Here is a 20,997-nt window from a genome sequence, read left to right on the forward strand (position 1 = left end):
TCCAGTTTGGAGTTTTTTTTCTTATTGCATTTATTGCTATCTCCGAGTCTCCTTCCACTGAAACATTTCTTAAGCCATGGTTGATGCAGTCCATCAAAACAAGTTGCAGAGCAGTGAATTCTGCTATATTATTGGTGTCTGGTGGAATTAGCTTTGCCATTTTCCCTGTGATTGCTCTTGATTGATCTTTGATTACATAACCTATTCCAGAGAGGCCTGGGTTGCCTCTGGATGCCCCATCAAAGTTTAATTTTACCCAATCAGGCTTTGGGGGGGACCAGGTTGCATCTTTTCTAGCATTGATTTTTTGACCAAAGGATGAAGGAATTCTAATTCCTTGCCACTTTAGCCTGATATTTTCATCCGATGAAGAAAAGACTTTGGAATGATCCAAAGAAAATGCTATTCTGCAGTTGACTGAGTCCACTATTGCCGATTTAATTGAGTTTAGAATTGATTCCTGCCTCTTAGCTTTGCCTTCAAATAGCCTACGATTCCTTTCTTTCCAGATCTCCCAGACTAAGCATGATGGGGACATTTCCATAATTTGAATGAGGGTGCTCTCCTTAAGAGGAAGGGGCTAACTTTAGAGTAGAGACTTGATGTCATTCGGCAGGGCTATAAACAAACCCAACTTAGCACAGAGCCATCTCCAGCATTTAGAAGCAAAGGGGCAATTCAAGAGGAGGTGGTACACTGTCTCTGATTGGGCTTTACACAAAATACATCTTGATGGTCCTTCGTAACCCATTCTTGTAAACTTATCTGCAGTTAGAATTTTTTTTTGAAAGGCTAGCCATGCAAAGATGCCCATTTTTGGGATGACTTTGGGGCTCCAAAACATCTTCAGAGGGATGTCTTGGTTGTTCTGATCTGCAAGGCTGACTAGAATTCTATATCCGTCTTTTGAATTATACTACACTATTTTGGATGGCGCCCAGATCAGAGAGTCTTCCCCTCTTCTGGGACTGGTATTTCTTGCTTCTAGTTGTTCTAGGAGTTGATCTAGATCTTCCCTTGGAATTGGTAGGCCCTCCATTAATTTCCATCTCCAACTTTGGGAATTCAACATGTCAACCATTTCCAGGTAGTCTCTAACTCGGGAACCCCAATGTTGTTTAAACCAGTATTCTGCAACAGGAATATTAATTGAGTTTATCAGAGGTGGATAGCCACCCCAAGAGTCCTCCCATAAAAGACTAGATGAACCATCATGAATATCCCAAGAAATTGAATTTGAAACCAGATTTCTACAGGAGATGATAAAATTCTAGGTTTTGGACCCCTTGGGAAAATTGCCTGATCTGAAGATGTTGAGATGGTCCTGGTCTGGTAGATACTTTGTTGCCAACATTCTAACCCATGTTGAATTGGGGTTTTTTATGAACTTCTAGACTAATTTAGCCCCTAGGGCTATGTTTTACAATTTAAGGTCTTTGATGCCTAGGCCACCCATTGATCTAGGCTTGATAATTTTGTCCCAAGCTATTAAAGCAATTTTATGCTTCTCCTCAATGTTTTGCCAGAAGAAGTTTCTCATATTCTTAATTATGAAAGAATTAACACTAGATGTTAAGGATAATATGGATAAGAGATAAATAGGAAGGGCCGAAATCACTGCTTGGATCATCACTAGCCTTCCCGCCCAAGAGAGCCACTTGCCCTTCCAGGAATTTGCATTTTGTTCAGCTTTTAGTTTTAAAGGATCCTAGAATTTAGAGTTCCTTAGACCTCTCTCTATTGGAATGCCCAAGTGAATACAAGAGAGACATCCTTCTCTATAGTTTAGAATTGTGAGAATTTTGGTCTATAATAGGATTGGACTAGTGAAAAAAGAGACTTTAGTTTTATCCTTGTTTCTAAATTGGCCTAAAGCCCTTCCATACATTTCTAGTATCTGATTAAGATGGGAGGCTTCCTTAACATTTGCTGTCCCCAAGAGAAGGTTATCATCTGCAAACTATTGATGTGTGACTACAAAATCTTTTGTTACTTTGATTCCCTCTAATAGATTATTAACATAACTAGCTTTGACTGCCCTTCCCAAGGCCTCCCCCATTATGACGTAGAGGAAAGGAGATAAAGGATCTCCTTGTCTAATACCCCTTGAAGAGGAAAAGAATCCCGCTGGCTTTCCATGAATCAAAATTGAAAATTTAGGCGTTGATATGCATTCAAATACCCAGTTGATCCATTGATTATCAAAGCCAAATGCTTGCATAATTTTGCAGAGAAAGTGCTAATCTACATCATCACAAGCTTTTGTTATGTCTAATTTTATTATCACACCTGGCCTGTTTGTGTTTTTAAGGGTGTGGATTGCTTCTTGCATTATAATCACCCCATCAAGGATTGAGTGACCAAGAACAAATCCAGTCCGTTCTTCTGAAATGATGCTATCCATGAGAGGCTTCAATCTGTTAGTCATCACTTTTGAGAGAATTTTATAGTGTGTTGCATAGGCAAATAGGCCTATAATCTCCAAGATTTTCTGCCTTCTCCTTCTTTGGAATGAGCGCTATGAAGGCGTCGTTTACTTCTTTGAGAATATTCCCTGATCTTCTTGAGGATTCTAGAGCTTCTGAAAGGTCCCGACTTAAGATATGCCAATATTTCTTGAAGAAGTCCGCAGGAAAGCCATCCGGGCCAGGAGCCTTACCAGAGGGGAGTTGGTTTAGAGCTTGGAATACTTCTTCCAACTTTATTTTCTCATTTAGCATTTGATTTTGTTCATTTGATATGATCTTGGGGATCCTTGCCAACAACTTTTTTTGTTCCAGCAGATGAGATCCTTCATTGTTGTTTAAAAGATTAGAATAAAAGTGTGTAGGGGAAAATGTGAGACTAGGCTAACATGTCCTAATCCTACCTTTTGATACACATTGCAGAATACGAAAGAGCCTAGAGGTATCACACAATTGGCTACTTCTTTTTGTGAAAGAGAGAGCCACGGGCTACCTATTAGGGTTTCTATTCCTTTGTTGTAATTGAAAGATAAAATGATGCAAGTTCAATTCCTAACCTCAAAGTGCAAGTATGAGCTAATAACAAAATTGCAGAATTGAAGTTAAGCAATGGAAAGTTGTAAACACAAGGACAAGACAAGAATGCAGATGCGTAGCTCGAGTTAAAATCGGAGTGAAAATATTCGGGACGGGGGCGCAGGCGCCACTGTCCTGATTCTGCTCCTAAAACTGCACTTGAAACTGCTGTTTGGTAACCTGAAAAGCTGTCTAAAACTTGTTGTCCGATAGAAGGACCAGGGCGCCTAGCGCCCCTGTCCCAGGGACCAGGGTGCCTAGCACCCCTGTCCTGGCAGGACCAGGGCGCCCCATGCCCCTGTCTTGGTCTTTGGCTCTGAAATTTGGTGTGAAGCTCTGTCTCGGTCCGCTTCCGTCGGATTTGCAACTTGCGGCGTCGTCCGAATCCCGAAACCTGCACTTATATCTGAAAAGGTATGGTGGGCGGCTATATAGGGTTTTGCCTTAGTCAAACCCCCGCTTCGGTGATTTCCACCTCCACGAATAGCCAAGTTGTATTGTAAAAGTAGTGTGTGTGCAGACCTTGTGTGTGTGCAAGATCCTAAAATGCAAGTAAGCAAACTAGAGCAACCTAGAAAGTAAACCCTAATTGCTTGTAAATGATAATGTAAATGCTCCAAATCAAGATGCAAAGTGATCTAAAGCATGAATACAAATGGTATGATGAAGCTTATGCAAAGACATGAAAACAACATGAAATCATACCCAACCCCAAGGGAGGGGTACAAGCCAATCTTCAGTCGGTGATCCCTTATTGCTCTTCAATGTCTTCAAAGCCCTAAATGGATGAATGAAATTGATGAATGCTTGATGGATGGAAGTTGAATGTTGTTGAAGTCTTCAAAGATCTGCCCTTTCGCTGCATAGAAGGTCCTTTCTTAGCCAAAATCCGGATCCTTTCAAATGAAGAAAGAGAGCTCTTATATATGAAACCCTAGGTCTTAATTTCAACTTTTAGCCGACCTAGAGATTGAATCTCCCTCCAATTTCTTGGGGTTAAGCTTTATTTTATGATTGGATCGCGCTCCTAAAATTTCGGGAAAAATGTCCGAGACCGTGTGCACTCCGGCCATGGTCCTGACAACTTTTCACCAAATTTTCAGGCCCGTCGGATATGATGATTTTAGAGAGAATCCCAAAGTTACAGGTGATTTCGAGATGTTTTGACCCCCGAAATCAAGCCCCCAAGTTCAAAATAGGACCTAATTAGGGTTTTTGATTAAATGATGTATTAGAGGAATAAAATGAAAGGGGCACACTTTAATGAAAGGGCCCAACTTTATGATGTGGAAGATGATGAAATAGGACCTTAGACCTAATTAATTTGATTAATTAAGTGCTAAAGGGGAAATGCAGTGCAAAATGCAAAATGCGCCAAGGCGGGTGCTAAACTAGGTGTGAAATTGTACCATCCTAGCAAGTGCGTACAATTTACGATGCTACATTTAGCCCCCACTTTAGTGGTCATATGAGTACTACGTGCATATGCAAGCTAAAGTACAGGAAAGTAAACATTATTTGAAAAATGATATATCCATAAGTCCGTCGAACGAAGCCCCCAGCGGTATCTGCAGTACACAGTTAGGAACCGCACCTTGCAAAACACACGTTAGATCACAAAATCACCTAATGCTTACTAAGGAAAGTGATGAAATTTGTGAGTAGCTATATGCCCCCCTATTTCGGCTTTCTTATTAGGGAGGTGAAATAGGGTAACATGTTTACTTACGACAAATTGTATGAGAGATTATTGATGAGAGATGTTCACTGAAAGGGCTTCATCATAGCACATTTTGGAACATCCAAGGAGTAAGGGAACGAAAATACAATTCCTACACAACAAACGGTTCAAAAATCGCACCTCCCAAACTCAAGTTATGATGAAATGAGTGATAGAGTAAAATTAGGGTTTTGAAATCAAAGGTAAAGGAATGAAAGTATATACCTCAAAAGTGACTATTGCATTTGTCACTTTGTTGATTTCTGAGTATTGTTCATTGCAGCGGAGCTCACATGGCCATCATCATGCCTTCACGATGACCGGAGCGTCCTACGAGGATTGAGATCATGCGACAGGCCGTGATCGATGACGAGCCACTGGACGAGGTGAGTTGACTAAACTTTGACTTTGACTTTTTGCATTTCTGTTGACTTTAATTTTCTGTGATCGAATGCGGGCCCTAGACTCTGACCCTGGGTCCCTGTGGGGTGCCATGGTCCTATCAGGGCGCCATGGTCCCTGTGGGGCGCCATGGTCCCTGAAGGGCGCCATGGTCCTCTCAGGGTGCCATGGTCCCTAAAGGGCGCCATGGTCCTCTCAAGGCACCATGGTCCCAATCAGGGCTTGGTAAGGGGTGTTAGGGTTAGCTTTTGATGTTCAACAGTTTTTGTTTTTCACATAGATGATTTTGATGATTGAGTACTGATTACACTGATGTTTTTGCATCGCAGGGTCTCCCATACATGAGAGAGCACACTGCGGGGCAGATTCTTCGCAGTCTGCGAGATCAGATTCCTCGGCTGACTCAGGCAGAGAGGGATACACTATCGATAGTAGGTTTGTGGTATGCGATCCTCATGCCGACCATTCGATTCCATCCTACGATGTTGATGGCACTTATGGAGCGATGAGATCCTGACACATGTACATTCCATCTCCCAGTAGGAGAGATGACGGTTACACTTGTGGATGTGTATCGCATACTTCGCCTACCTATCAGAGGAGCTACCATGACATACGTGACTGACCGGTCAGCGGAGGATCATCCGAGGGAGCAGATATACTGTATAGGGAGAGTCATGCTGAGTGAGACGAGAGGTCGCATCATGGTCAGTTGGCTCTTACATCCTACAAGAGAGGTGCCCCTCGTGAGACGTCTTATGATTACCATCATTGTACTAGCTGTCTGCCCTAATGGGCGAGGTACGCACATGCATGGGGGTCTCACATGGTGCATCAGGGCTATGGAGAGACATAGGAGAGTATATGCCTAGGGTCGAAGTATGCTTGCACATCTCTATCACGACCTCGAGGAGTATGTTTTTGGACAGGGTTGTAGGTTGATGACATGCACACTTCTGCAGGTGTGGATATTTGAGCACTTCACATGCACTAGGCCTGTCGGCTATCCGATGAGTGTGGCTAGCGAACGACCTAGGGTGTTCGCCTATCCACTTACCAGCGAGTGGAGATTTGGGGATCTACTATATTGGAGAGTGACATTCGATAGATTGACAGCTGAGGTGACAGTATGGAGACCATATTTGCGGATGCACAAATGGGATGGAATGGAGAGGCAGCTAGCATGCTTACAGAGGAACCGCCTACTGAGAGGACGATACTCACATATCATAGTCCCATTCTACTTTGACCGAGTACGGAGGCAGTTTGGGCTAGAGCAGTGTGTTCCAGCCGATGTACCCATCTATACTCGACACTCACGAGTCCTTCCCAGACCCAGAGCAGTAGCGAGACCTACGAAAGATGATATTGAGATTACAGATATAGAGGGATCCGATCAGGATGTGGTCACTGATTACGCCGCAGATCCCGGAGCACAGCGCAGGTATCTCTCATGGTTTGTGAGGACATACCCAGGGCCTATCTTTCCACCAGATTACCTGACAGGCCATCCAGGTCCATGGAGACATGGAGACCGAGATGAGGATTAGGGATCCAGATCGGAGGAGACAGAGGAGGGAGAGGGTCATGAGGAGGCAGGAGATCCTGATCCACCCATAGGAGATCAGCCTAGTGCCGAGGAGGAGGAGGAAGGAGAGGAGGATGACACAGATAGAGATGATGATGAGGAGAACAAGGATGCAGATGAGGACGAGGATGATGAGGAGGAGGAGGATAGAGATGATGAGGAGGAGTCAGATGCAGCTCCCCACCATTCAGGAGATGATACCATAGCCTTGGATCCCCCTCTCATTCCCCAAAAGGGGGAACACGAGGCGATACGGAGACCGGTACCCATCGTGCACAGATCATTTGAGCGTGGGGAGCCTAGTAGTTCCCAGTCACAGATGCTACCATATCACGATTCCTACTAGCGCGAGGGAGATCCAGGTATAGTAGTTTTATATTGATTGATTAATGTTTTGATGACATAGAATGGTACTGATACAAAACCTATTCTACTGCTACAGGTAATGTGCAGGAGTGGCATTCCTTGATCCAGCAAGCAGTGACAGATATTTCCATGACGACACAGATCCCTAGTTCCTCACAGGTTGCTTATAGGCCTTAAGGGAATGCGGGTCGGCATGATGACTTGTTTTCCCCATTTTGAATACAGGTGGAAATATGGAGGGAGAGAGAGAGAGTTCTATCAGATGACCTTCAATGGGCACAGTGTGACCTAGCAGCAGCTCAGGCCGAGGCTACCTCATATCGCGCGATCCTTATGGATAGGGATCGTAGGAGTTCCTCTCGGAGTCATTCACGGTCTATATCACGCTATACACCTATGGGTCCACCTTCACGGTTGTCTTAGGAGGGAGCGTCTGGTTGTCACTCTCCAGCCACTAGCCCTAGGGATAGGAGATGATCTCATGATGTAGGATAGGTCACATTTTGGGATGTATAGTGACCTACTTTTGTATATGAACACACGATCCACACACACACACACACACACACATATATATACATGCTTCTCTTTGTCTCAAATGTGTTATCTTTAATGCCTAAAACAATGTATATTTTGATTAAAGTTAATACATTTGTGTGATGTACATGTATGTTCTGAATTTTAATTTCTATGTGATTGATTTTTCAATGCTCCATGATTAAATTGATACATGTGTGACTTAATAAAAATAAAATATTTGATCAAGTACTACATTGATGATAGAGAAGAAATATGTGTTAAGCCTAAGAATCATATAAGTAATGTGATTTAATTAAAACACAACATGATACAATTCTACTTAACACATAAAGACATTGTATAATATGCCAACATAATGAAAATGTAAATCTTTTGCAATTTACATAGATGAATTCAAGACAAACCATAGAGTAAAGAAACACGCTTGTCAGGAACAAAGCAATATAGATTAAACAAAACGTCATTTAATTCTATTTGCTCTAACAAAGATATGCTAACATATTATCCAATTTTGAAGAACTGAAAAGAAGATAGATGAAATGAAAGATAAGGAATGAGGAATTAAGCATAGTATCTACGCAAGTGCATAGCATTTATAGGTTCTTTAAGAGATGTACCATCTACATCCGCTATTTTGTAAGCACCTGATCCATAATCTTCAATAACAATATACGGTCCAAGCCAATTAGGACTAAATTTTCCCTTTTCTTCAGGTAAGGCATTCACATTGCGCTGATTCTCATAGAGAACTAAGTCACCTACTGAGAAAGAACGTTGAATAACCTTATCATTATAGCTTCATTGTAGGGTTTTGTGATACACTTGAATATGCTCAAGAGAATTTATACGCTGTTCATCAAGCATCTCAAGCTGTTGAAGTCTTTGTTCTCTATAAGAGTCATCATCTACTATACCTTTGAGAGAAACTCTAAGTGATGGAATCTCTAACTCTAAAGGCATAATAGCATCAGCACCATAAACAAGATTATAAGGGGTGGTTCCTGTAGCAATTCGCACACTCGTTTGGTAGGCCCAAAGAGCATAAATTAGCTGAGTACTCCAATCCTTACCATGCTTATTCACGGTTTTGCGAAGAATTTGTTCAATTATCTTATTGGATGATTCGGCTTGACCATTTGACTGAGGATAGTATGGTGTAGAAAATCGATGTTTGATATGATATTTCTCGAGGAATTTCTTCACGTCCTTGTTCTTAAATGATGTCCCATTATCTGAGATTATAGTGGAAGGTATCCCGAATCGAGAAATAATGTTTTCTAGAAGAAATCGACAAATCACTTCAGCAGTAGTAGAGCGAAGGGGAACAACTTCTACCCACTTTGTAAAGTAATCTGTTGCAGTTATAATGAAAGTGTGTCCTTGAGATGAAGGAGGAGATATTTTACCGATGAGATCCAACCCCCATGCAGAGAAAGGCCAAGAAGCTACATGAGAACGAAGTTCTTGGGCAGGAGCATGAATCAGATTATTGTGTTGTTGACATTGATGACATTTCTTGACAAATGAAAAAGAATCCTTCTACATAGTTTGCCAATAATATCCCATACGAAGCGACCTTTGAACCAAGGATTTGCCTCCAAAATGCCCCCCACAGGCACCTGAATGTGCCTCTTCAAGAGCAATAGGGATTTCCGATTTGTTAAGACAGCGAAGGAGAAGACCGTTATAACCCCTTCAGTAAAGAACATTAGAAAGAATGATATATCTAGCAGACAGCTTGCGAATTCTAGCCCTAGTGTTCCTATTGGCAGAATCAGGAAAGGTACCATCGGTCAAGTATCTTACGATATGCAAATACCATTCATCTGAGTCTATAAAGTCACAACATGTCACCAAGCTAGAATCATCTACAATGGCTGGAGAAATAAGGTTGTGAATAACAAATTTAAGATCAATCACAGGGTCTTCTAAAGATACAAGAGAAGCCACACATGCCATTGCGTCCGCATGTCGATTATCTTTTCGAGGAACAGGTTCCATGGTATAAGAATTGAATTTTTGTAACAAAGAGATAGCAAGGTCTTTATATTGTGATAATTTGTCTTGTTTTGCTTGATACAGTCCTGTTACTTGTCTTATAATCAATTGAGAATCTCCATAAATATGTATGTGCTTTACATTCAAAGCCAAGGCTGCCTTTATTCCTGCTATAAGAGCCTCATACTCAGCAATGTTATTGGTACATAGGAAATTGAGACGATAAGATAAGGGAATGGATTTCTTTGTAGGAGAAATCAGAACAACACCTGCCCCCAATCCCGTACGACACTTAGAGCCATCAAAATACAACTCCCAAGTTTCATCTTTCTCTGTACAAAGAATGAAGTCGTCAGGAAAAGACTTAGGGTTAGGGAAGGAGAAAGGTGAAGGGGCCTCAACTAAGTGATCGGTCAACGCTTGCCCTTTAATTGCTCTTTGTGAAACAAATTTAAGGTCAAATTCAGTTAACATCATAACCCACTTAGCTAGGCGCCCTGATAAATCAGTTTTAGAGAAAAGATGCTTCAAAGGATCAAACTTTACCATGACGTGGACTTCTGAATTTAAAAGATAATGTCTCAATTTCTGAGTCGCAAACACCAAGGCCAAGCATTGTCTTTCTATCGCAGAATATCGGGTCTCATAATCGAGTAAGGTATGACTTATGTAATAAACTGGACACTCCTTACCATCTTTATCACGTTGTGCCAATAATGCTACGAGAGCATGAGAGGAAGCAGCTGTATAAAGAAGAAAGGGTTTAGAAGGTTCGGCAGGTTGAAGGATAGGAGGATTAGCCAAATACACTTTTAAATCTTCAAATGCTTGCTGACAATCTTCGTTCCATTGAAAAGTGATATTCTTTTTGAGAAGTTGAGTAAAAGGAAAAGTACGATCCGCAAGTTGAGATACGAACCTACGAATAGATTGAATTTTTCCTTGTAAGCTTTTGAGTTGAGACACATTTCTAGGAGGTTGCATGTTGACAATAGCATCTATTTTCTTAGTGTCCACCTCAATCCCACGATGCGAAACTATGAATCCTAATAGTTTTCCACTATCCACACCAAAAACACATTTTCAGGGATTCAAGCGCATGTGATATTTACGAATTCTTTCAAAGATTTGACGAAGGATCTTAATATGATCTATACGGAGAATGGATTTGGCTAAAATATCATCAACATAATCTTCTAAAATCTTATGCATATAATCATGAAAGATAAGGGTCATCGCTCGTTGATAAGTGGCGCCGGCATTTTTAAGTCCAAAAGGCATCATCACCCAACAAAACGTACCCCAAGGAGTGGTGAAAGCAGTTTTGAATTGATCTTGAGGATTAATGAAAATTTGATTATATCCTGAAAAACCATCCATGAAGGATAACAAAGCATGTCCTGCTGTAGAATCAACTATCATGTCAATGTTTGGAAGAGGGAAATCATATTTTAAAGAAGCCTTATTTAAATCCCGAAAGTCGGTACACATTCTTATTTTATTATTTGATTTAGCCACAGCAACAATATTTGAAATCCACGGGGAATAATCAATAGGGCGGATAAATCCAGCCTCCAATAATTTTTCAATCTCAGCCTTAACAAGCAAAGCTACCTTAGGATTCATTTTTCGAATCTTTTGTTTCATAGGCTTAGCATCGGGAACTAAGACAATATTATGAGTAACAATATTAGGATCTATACCAGGCATGTCAGAATATGTCCAAGCAAAGATCTCAGGGAATTCATGCAATAAATCTGCATATTGTTTTTGTTCTTCTTCATCCAAACATTTTCCAATTTTAATAATTTTTTCTTCATTGCAAGGATCCATCTTAACATTAATGGTGTCACTTATGAGAAGATTACTTTGTTGAGGAGTATCCTTTAACTGAGGGAATTCTTCCACAATCTCATCATTATCAATCTCTCTTCCAAAATAAGCTTCAGTGTTCAAACAATAAGGAAATCCCCTATTGTGATGATAACGAGGAAGAGTGTCATATGCTCCCAAAAATTCAGCTAAAGCATCATCAGTAGGAAAGACATCCAAAGCATAGGCACATGAAGGATCCCCATCAATATACTCAGGGTGTCTCATTGGTAGAGATGTAGAAATAACATTAACACTAATACATGGTCTCTTAGAAGCTTTAGTGCATTTGTAGGGATTATAACAAAGTCCAAAGGTCACATCATAAAGATTATTCTCTAGAGAAACCTTTATCCCTTGTTCGTGAGTGCCACAACCATTTCCATTATACCCATGCTTAGCTAAAATATGAAAACCACGACCATAATGATCCACCATTTCAGAAAGAGAAGGTGGTTTTTCATAAGACAAAGAATCAAATCCTTCAGAATTAGAGGTGTGAGGAGAAGAAGTTTGAGAAGTGGCCACAAAATTATTGCTCATAGGTTCAGGTAAGGTTGATTGATTTTTAGTTTCTTCCTTCTTTTCAACTTTAAGCTCTCTAGGAGGAACCCTATACTCACCTACAAAGCTGGGATTAAAATCAAGAGATCCCCAATCGTCTTCTGCGAGAACTTCTTCAGGATCAAAAGCCTTTTCATGTGTAGATTCAAGCTTAGAAGAATCTTTTTCAGGAACTTCAGACTCATCCAAAGAATTTTGATTATCAGAGGGTGATGATTCGTCCATAGGTAAAGAGTCATCACTAGAAGAGGAAGGTTTAGGAGAACCCCCTTTGGAAGTAGATGTTTGCAAACAAGCTTGAAAATTAGTATCACCTATCAAGGTATATGTCTTATTGTTATAAATAAATTTAACTTGTCTATGCAATGTCGAGGGGACAGCTTGCATACTGTGAATCCAAGGTCTCCCTAATAACAAGTTGTATGTTAGATTTCCCGACATAACATGAATAGGAGTAGGCAAAGTAACAGGTCCCACTGTGAGAGGTAAGGTGATAATACCTAATGAAGACTTAGCCACATTATCGAAGCCTCGAATGGGATGAGAGTCAGGCTCAATAAGGGATGTATCCACATTCATCTTATGCAATAGATTAATGCTACACACATTAAGGCTAGAGCCATTATCTACCAGTGTTCGTCTTATAGAAGTGTCATTTATGATAACCACAATCATCAAGGGATCATATTGATGTTGAATTTCACTAGTAGGCAATTCATCTTGAGTAAACACAATTAGAGCTTTAGGATTCATCACAGAGTTAACCAAAGACACTATATTACTAGATGCATTAGGTGGAGGAACATTCAAATCCTTCAAGGCATCTTGTAACATTTCATGATGAGCAGAAGAAGTTTGGATCAAATCCCAAAGGGATATCTTAGCAGGGGTAGCCTTAAGTTGTTCTATGAGATCATATTCCTTACCAAGAACCTGTGAAATACGTGGAGCTTGCGGAAGAATTGGTTGAGGATTAGGAAGAGAAACTGGAGTAATGGGAGGAGGATTAGGCTGCCTATTATTTCTAGTATGATAAGTATGGGCAACCGCATGATAACTCTCTCTAGTTAATTGCTTGGCGTAACTATAAGGACTCATAGGTTTTCTTCCTTGCACAGTGATGATAGGTTTATTCGGAGTAAGAAAGGAATCATGACCATACCTTCCTTGGACAGTAAGGAGAGGTGATTTAGGAACTTGAAAGGTGGGAGAAGGATAAGCACCTTGGACTTCAAAGAGAGGCTTATTATGCTCTTTTAGGTTTATCATGTTAACTAATTTAGAAGTTCTATTCTTGTTTAAAGGTTTCGATAAAGCCACAAAGTCATCAAGAGCATCATCCAACAAAGCATGATCATATCTATTAAAAGGTTTATCTTTTGATTCAAAAGGTGACATCTCTTCATAGAGGGGATCATTGAAAACAACCATGTTACTAGATTCAGTGGAAGAGTTGATAGGAATGTACCCTTGAGAGGAATCATTCGACTTATCTTTCTCATCACAACGAAATGGCATAGTAACAAGGTTTATGAGTTTTTGGTAAAATGAAGGTTTGGTATCTTTAGGGTTCAAAAACTCATCTAAAGCTTCATCTAATTCATCTTGGCTATACTCATAATCGACATAATTGCATACATCATCATAAATATGAACATTTTGCAAATAAAAATTCGACATTTTGAAATAAAAGTTGCATAAAACTTAAACACACAATGCAAAGAAACACACTCTCTTTTTTTTTTTCCTTTTTAAAAAAAAAAAAAAAAAGAACTTAAATGAAACACACTAAATCTAGATCTAGACCTAACAAATGCAATGCAAGAGAAAGCAATAATAAGATTCACGTCGGGTTCACCAAAATGTGTAGGGGAAAAAGTGAGACTAGGCTAACATGTCCTAATCCTACCTTTTGATACACATTGCGGAATACGATAGAGCCTAGAGGTATCACACAATTGGCTACTTCTTTTTGTGAAAGAGAGAGCCACGGGCTACCTATTAGGGTTTCTATTCCTTTGTTGTAATTGAAAGATAAAATGATGCAAGTTCAATTCCTAACCTCAAAGTGCAAGTATGAGCTAATAACAAAATTGCAGAATTGAAGTTAAGCAATGGAAAGCTGTAGACACAAGGACAAGACAAGAATGCAGATGCGTACCTGGAGTTAAAATTGGAGTGAAAATGTTCGGGATGGGGACGTGGGCACCACTGTCCTGATTCTGCTCCTGAAACTGCACCTGAAACTACTGTTTGGTAACCTGAAAAGCTGTCTGAAACTTGCTGTCCGATAGAAGGACCAGGGTGCTCAGCGCCCCTATCCCAGGGACTAGGGCTCCTAGTGCCCCTGTCCTAGCAGGACTAGGGCACCCCATGCCCCTGTCTTGGTCTTTGGCTCTGAAATTTGGTGTGAAGCTCTGTCTCGATCCGCTTCCGTCGGATTTGCAACTTGTGGCGTCGTCCGAATCCCGAAACCTGCACTTATATCTGAAAAGGTATGGTGGGCAGCTATATAGGGTTTTGCCTTAGTCAAACCCCCGCTTCGGTGATTTCCACCTCCATGAATAGCCAAGTTGTATTGTAAAAGTAGTGTGTGTGCAGACCTTGTGTGTGTGCAAGATTCTAAAATGCAAGTAAGCAAACTAGAGCAACCTAGAAAGTAAACCCTAATTGCTTGTAAATGATAATGTAAATGCTCCAAATCAAGATGCAAAGTGATCTAAAGCATGAATACAAATGGTATGATGAAGCTTATGCAAAGACATGAAAACAACATGAAATCATACCCAACCCCAAGGGAGGGGTACAAGCCAATCTTCAGTCGGTGATCCCTTATTGCTCTTCAATGTCTTCAAAGCCCTAAATGGATGAATGAAATTGATGAATGCTTGATGGATGGAAGTTGAATGTTGTTGAAGTCTTCAAAGATCTGCCCTTTTGCTGCATAGAAGGTCCTTTCTTAGCCAAAATTTGGATCCTTTCAAATGAAGAAAGAGAGCTCTTATATATGAAACCCTAGGTCTTAATTTCAACTTTTGACCGACCTAGAGATTGAATCTCCCGCCAATTTCTTGGGGTTAAGCTTTATTTTATGATTGGATCGCGCTCCTAAAATTTCGGGAAAAATGTCCGGGACTGTGTGCACTCCGGGCGCCATGGTCCCGACAACTTTTCACCAAATTTTCAGGGCCGTCGGATATGATGATTTTAGAGAGAATCCCGAAGTTACAGGTGATTTCGAGATGTTTTGACCCCCGAAATCAAGCCCCCAAGTTCAAAATAGGACCTAATTAGGGTTTTTGATTAAATGATATATTAGAGGAATAAAATGAAAGAGGCACACTTTAATGAAAGGGCCCAACTTTATGATGTGGAAGATGATGAAATAGGACCTTAGACCTAATTAATTTGATTAATTAAGTGCTAAAGGGGAAATGCAGTGCAAAATGCAAAATGCGCCAAGGCGGGTGCTAAACTAGGTGTGAAATTGTACCATCCTAGCAAGTGCGTACAATTTACGACGCTACAAAAAGGATATAATCTGTTTCTTAATTTCCTTCGGATCCTCTAAGATTTTGGTTATGCTTAATTTGCAGTTTTGATATCCAATTCTTGCTTCTTCTGAGTTTTGTTACGTTATGGAAGAGCTTGGTATTTTTATCCCCCATTCTGAGCCATTTCTCTCTAGACTTTTGCTTCCAGAAGATTTCTTCTTTAGAAAGAATGTCTTCATACTCCAATAAGAGGGTCCTTTCCTGTTGAAAATATTCTTGATCCATTCCCACCGAGATGATCCTATCATTAAGAGCTGCTAATCTCTCTTCTAGTGATCTTTTTGTTGAGAATATGTTTTTGAAGTGCTGAGAATTCCATTGGAGTAGTTTCTGCTTAACTAAGTTTAGCTTTGCAATGAAGCAGGATAGTTTTAATCCCTTAAAAGATCCTTCCTTCCACCAATTTTCTATCAATGTAAGAAAATTTTGGTCTTTCATCCACATATTTTTGAACTTGAATGGAGTCCTGGACGATCCCTGGGTGCCTTGCAAAGAGAGCAAAATGGGGCAATGATTTGAGCTTGAACAAGGAAGGACATTGCAGGAGGGAGTGAAAGGAAAGAGCCCCAAGTCCCCTTGCCAGAAAAATCTGTTTATTTTTTCTGCTATATTACTGAATCCTTTTCTTCTGTTTGTCCATGTGAGTTGTCTCCTGAATCTATTTCCAAAAGACCATTCCTTTCAATCCAACCATTGAAGTCTTGTTGAGAACCCCCTAAGTGAGTAATTCCTCCCCTTTTATCTGAAGCAATCCTGATAGCATTAAAATCTCCCATAATGAAGACTTGTTCCTCAGTTAAAGTGGACAAGACTCAATCTAAAGAAGACCATGTGAGTCGCTTTTTGTGTGGGGACACTGGGCCATAGGTATTAATAATAAAGAAAGAAGTGTTTGACTGAAGATGAGTGATTTTGGCAAGAAGCCAATTCCTGCTAGATAAAATACCTTCAACTTTGATTTGAGAAGGCTTCCAGATTATCATTAATCCTCTAGAAGCTCCTTCTGATGCTACTGTCAATTGAAGAGAAGCTTGGAATAGAGAGCTAATTCCATTTCCAAAGGCTACTGCATGCTTGTCCTCTAGTTTAGTTTCTTGCAGTAGGATTATGTCTGCATTGACCAAAAGAATCCTTCTTTTGATCACCCTCTGTTTGTTAGGGGCATTGAGGCCCCTAACATTCCATGATAGGATTTTCATTATTTTTCAGGAAGGGGGTTCTCCTTCCCTACTTTCCATAGATCCGATAGTTTAGATTGATTCTTCGCCGCTCCATCCTGGGATCTAGCTTCTATGAATGATTTGCGGCCCTTCTTAGGAGGGGAAGAACCAAAATCTGGCTTCTCCAGACCGTCATGAATCTGGTGAGGCCCTAGTTTCCTTTTTTCCTTAATCTGAGAGTAAAGAACTGCAAGGGGAGTGTCATTGAAAGGAAACGTTTTGAATGCAGCTTATTTCATGTGATACACAGTAAGAAGTAAAGTCATTGAGACTGTCAATGTCCATGCCAATATTAACCTTTTGAGTGATATGAGATCGAATGGCATGGAGGATGCTACTAAAAGGAAGTGTAGTAATCAGAATTCGAAACTGCCTCCTCAAGGTTGGGTTAAATTCAACACCGACTTGAGTGTCTTGGAAATGCCACTAACTTCGAAGCAGAGGCTTTATCAATCAAATCTGCTTCTCCTTGGGCAGTTAGCCAAATGTATAAACAAGTCATTATTGAAACTAATTCTCAAATCCTGGTTGAAGCTTTGGATTGTTCAAGGAATTGAGTAATTTTTTTTATTAGATTTTTTCGATTGATGTTTCGGATCATCAGGAAGAGGATTAATATTTGTTTTTGCTAGAATCTCTTCTGTGAATACATAATAGATTGTGACTATTTAATGTATCTTAAGTGTATAAAGGGCCTCACATCAATAATTGTATGAAAGTATTTGCTATTTGGTATGCAGTACAGTGAGTTTATGTTTTGTTTTGGTAAAGAATTATTTGTGAATCTGATTCACAAGTGTTGGTTTCTATGTTGAATGAGAGGCGGCTGGACGGGGTTAATTGGTGGCTAGCTTAGGTTCTTCACAGATTTTTTGACAAATTTTCAGTTTGAGTGGACTTTTTGATTCTCTCCCTTTTTCCCATATTCTTGAGGAGTGGGATGGTGTAGTGGATTGTTTGGCTTAGTGGGCGTCTGCTCACTTGGAGGATGGCATATTGTTGACATGAGTCCTTTGCCTTCGGATCTTTCTAGTGTGATAGATTGAATATTAGATAAGAATAGGATAAAATTTTAATGGTTGGCTTTTACTGAGGTTTCCTGCCTTGCTACTTTGTATCTGCATTTTGTGATTAATAAATTTTTACTCCCTTTTAAAAAAGAAAGATATTAAAAATAATTTTAAATCACTCAAGAAAGAGTTTATACATAACTTCTTTGTTGAATTTTACACAAAAATTCTAATGAAGACTATGCTATGGAAAGTGGCCTTTATAGTTAAAAGATCTAGTAGAAATCGATTTTCAAGTATGCTTTGATGGGAATCCATACCCTCTTCTCAGGCTCTAATTTCAGCATAGGTAAGCTTGATTTTTTGTTTGCATTTGACTGGATCTAAATTTGAAGGTTAAGGAAAATTTTCATGAAAGTTATGATTCAAAGTTTTCTTTCAAATCTTTAAGGCATGAGACGTTTAAAGAAACATCTATGTAAACTGAAAATACTTCACAATATTTGATTCTGCCTGAAAATTTGCCTTTCATAGAATACACTTTTAGGCCAAAAATGCATAAAATGTCCATACAGCCATGGAATTCAGCCGGTCTGAATCAGTTGTAACAGCCCCATCAAAGCCTCACAACCTCACAAACCTTCTATTTCAGCACTCTCAATAAGGTACTTGTAAATGCCTGAACAGCAGGGGCGTTCCCCAACATTTGAAACTGTGTTTCCTGATTGTGACCTGTGACTGACTGTAACAAGACAATCTACTATCAATTTGGGACAACATTTGTGCACAGCTGTACTTCTAAACCAAGGGAAGATTCAGAATTTTGAAACCCAATGACTAAATCAGAGGAAATGTCTGATGACAGCTGCATCTCTAATTCAAGTCCAAGTAAGTGATTTCAAATATTGCATGAATGCCATATGAGAAGTTGAAAAACCAATTTGTAGCAAGAGGACAACGTTTAGAGCTTCATGTAAGAGGATCAAAATCATTGCCCAGGCAGCAGAGAGTTGCAGAATTTGTAGCGGTAGTATGTTATCTCTTTGAATGGTGCAGGGAAAACAGCTGGATTTAGTGTAACAGTGTTGAAATGGAATGGGAAGAAATGATTTGGAGGTGGAAAGAAGAGGGGATGTAAAATGGTTATTACAGATGTGGAGCATGGCTGTACAGACATATTTATCCCACATGTAAGCAAGGTAGGATATTGGGAAGAGAGGGCTGAAAGAAATAGTTAAGAGAAGGTAATCTCAACTCATACCTTTCTCGGCCTTTTGGCTAAGATCAAGTGTAGTATCTGTTCTTATCAGTTTAATATCTGATACGTGGTTCAATGAACCACACGATATTAAATTAATTTCTTCAGGGGGAAAGTCCAAAAGATAGCTTGCTATCAGGACCTTCGAGCGTCGCTTCTGTATTGCACTACAGCAGAAGCCTGGCGCACCCCACACCCAAAGCAATCAACAAATTAAATTAATCGAAAAATTGAAGTGCCGTTGAAATTTATGTTGTACATAGAGAAAATAGGTCGACAAATTCCTTAACTTACAATCTTACTCAAGTAGATGAGTGTTGAAATTCCTTCAAAAGTATTATTGTTCCCACATGTATTTTAGAATTTTGCTTCCCGTCTCTTAAAATGTTCTTTCTTCCTCGTTTTCCTCGTTATGATTTCACTGACTTCTTTGAATCTATTTTGAAATTCTCAAATTCTTATTAGATTCTTTGATAAGAGATATATTCTTATTAGATTCTTTGATAAGAGATAAATATAAATTCAGTAAGTTTGATTGCAATATTTAATATATCATCTTTTAATTTGATTATAAGTTTAATTTTAAAAAAAATGTGAAAGTATTCATCATTTGCATGTTTCGAGTTTGGAATTCTTTTTTAATTAATTGTTAGCCTTGATAAGTTTACATCTATTGTCAACGATGATGGAAGTAATGACCTCTTTTAAAATTGTGATGTTTTTAGGTAACTTATATCTTGAGATCTACTATATCCATTTCAATAAAAGGTCATAATTAGGTAATGAACGGTCCAACTCAAGCAATACCGAAAGTGCAACAATAAGAGAGAGAGCACATGAGATTGTAGATAAAACGTGTAATAATAATTAGCACTTGAAAAAGACATAGTATAAGAGACACACAAGATTTTGTTTTCTTTTTTCCAGTGCCTCCTCAATTGAGAAAATCTTTGACTCCCATATATCTTAATTAATATATCATTGAAATATTTGCTACAAGAAACTTATACAGTGTAAATTCTTCATACTTACGTTTTGAAATTGCAATTAACACTAGTAGAACTCCTATCCACTAATGAAATGTTTTCCTCTTATCGTTTCCAAATGTGAGGTAAGCTTCTAAAAGAACATGACATTTCATTTCTAGTTGTCACATGAAATCCTTTTTAATATATTTATCATTCCCCACTCAAATGAATCATAACCTACTAGTTTAAAAATATTTCATATATATAATGGGGTCAAAGCATAAAAATATGTTCCTCTTGGGCAACAAAAAAACATGGATTAAATTATGCACCCAAGCACAAGGGTTCCTCAAACACACATTTAAACACACAGTGCATGTGTGTTTGTACAAGGGTATGTTGTCACATGGAAACTCCTAGTCACCTATATAAGGCTAATGTTCCTCATTTATGGCACTACTCATTTTCGTGTTCAAAAATATAATCTTGGTGGTCACATTCAAGGAAATATTTTTATATGCTTTAATATAATAATATAATATGATGTCTATATAATACACTGCAAAATATATATTTATAATATAGTGGATATATATAGAGCTCTCATCCAAGGAAAGATGTATAAAAAAGTGTACTACATAATGATTCAAACCACCAATAGACATGATAAAAGATAGTCACATAAGCACTTAAGAACTAGGGTAGAAAACAATAAACCTACAAAATAAATAAATAATTTTTTAGAGGATGATAAGTAACACTTTTACAAACATACCATCTACTAAATTTTGATGGCATGCTAGCTTCTAACCTTCCACTTTCACAACTACCACCTACATACTAGAAGAAGGCACAAGTTGGGTAACATCACAATCTATAGAATAATCCAAACCTAG

The 20,997-nt window shown here is 39.2% G+C and overlaps 1 protein-coding gene and 1 non-coding gene across 2 annotated transcripts in view; one reads left to right on the plus strand and one right to left on the minus strand.

The window, feature by feature from the left end:
• Window positions 1-538, minus strand: part of LOC131045531 (uncharacterized) — a 645-nt gene extending 107 nt beyond the window's left edge. The window contains exon 1 of the mRNA XM_057979124.1: window positions 1-538. This exon is cut by the window's left edge and continues 107 nt beyond it. Coding sequence (XP_057835107.1) covers window positions 1-538 — 538 coding nt within the window.
• An 18,594-nt stretch (window positions 539-19,132) lies between these two features.
• On the plus strand, window positions 19,133-19,327 carry LOC131045593 (U2 spliceosomal RNA). Its single transcript, XR_009105840.1, has one exon. It is a non-coding gene; the product is annotated as a U2 spliceosomal RNA (small nuclear RNA).
• The last annotated feature ends 1,670 nt before the right edge of the window (window positions 19,328-20,997 follow it).

This window comes from Cryptomeria japonica, chromosome 10 (genome assembly GCF_030272615.1).
Source record: "Cryptomeria japonica chromosome 10, Sugi_1.0, whole genome shotgun sequence".
Taxonomy (NCBI): Eukaryota; Viridiplantae; Streptophyta; class Pinopsida; order Cupressales; family Cupressaceae; genus Cryptomeria; species Cryptomeria japonica.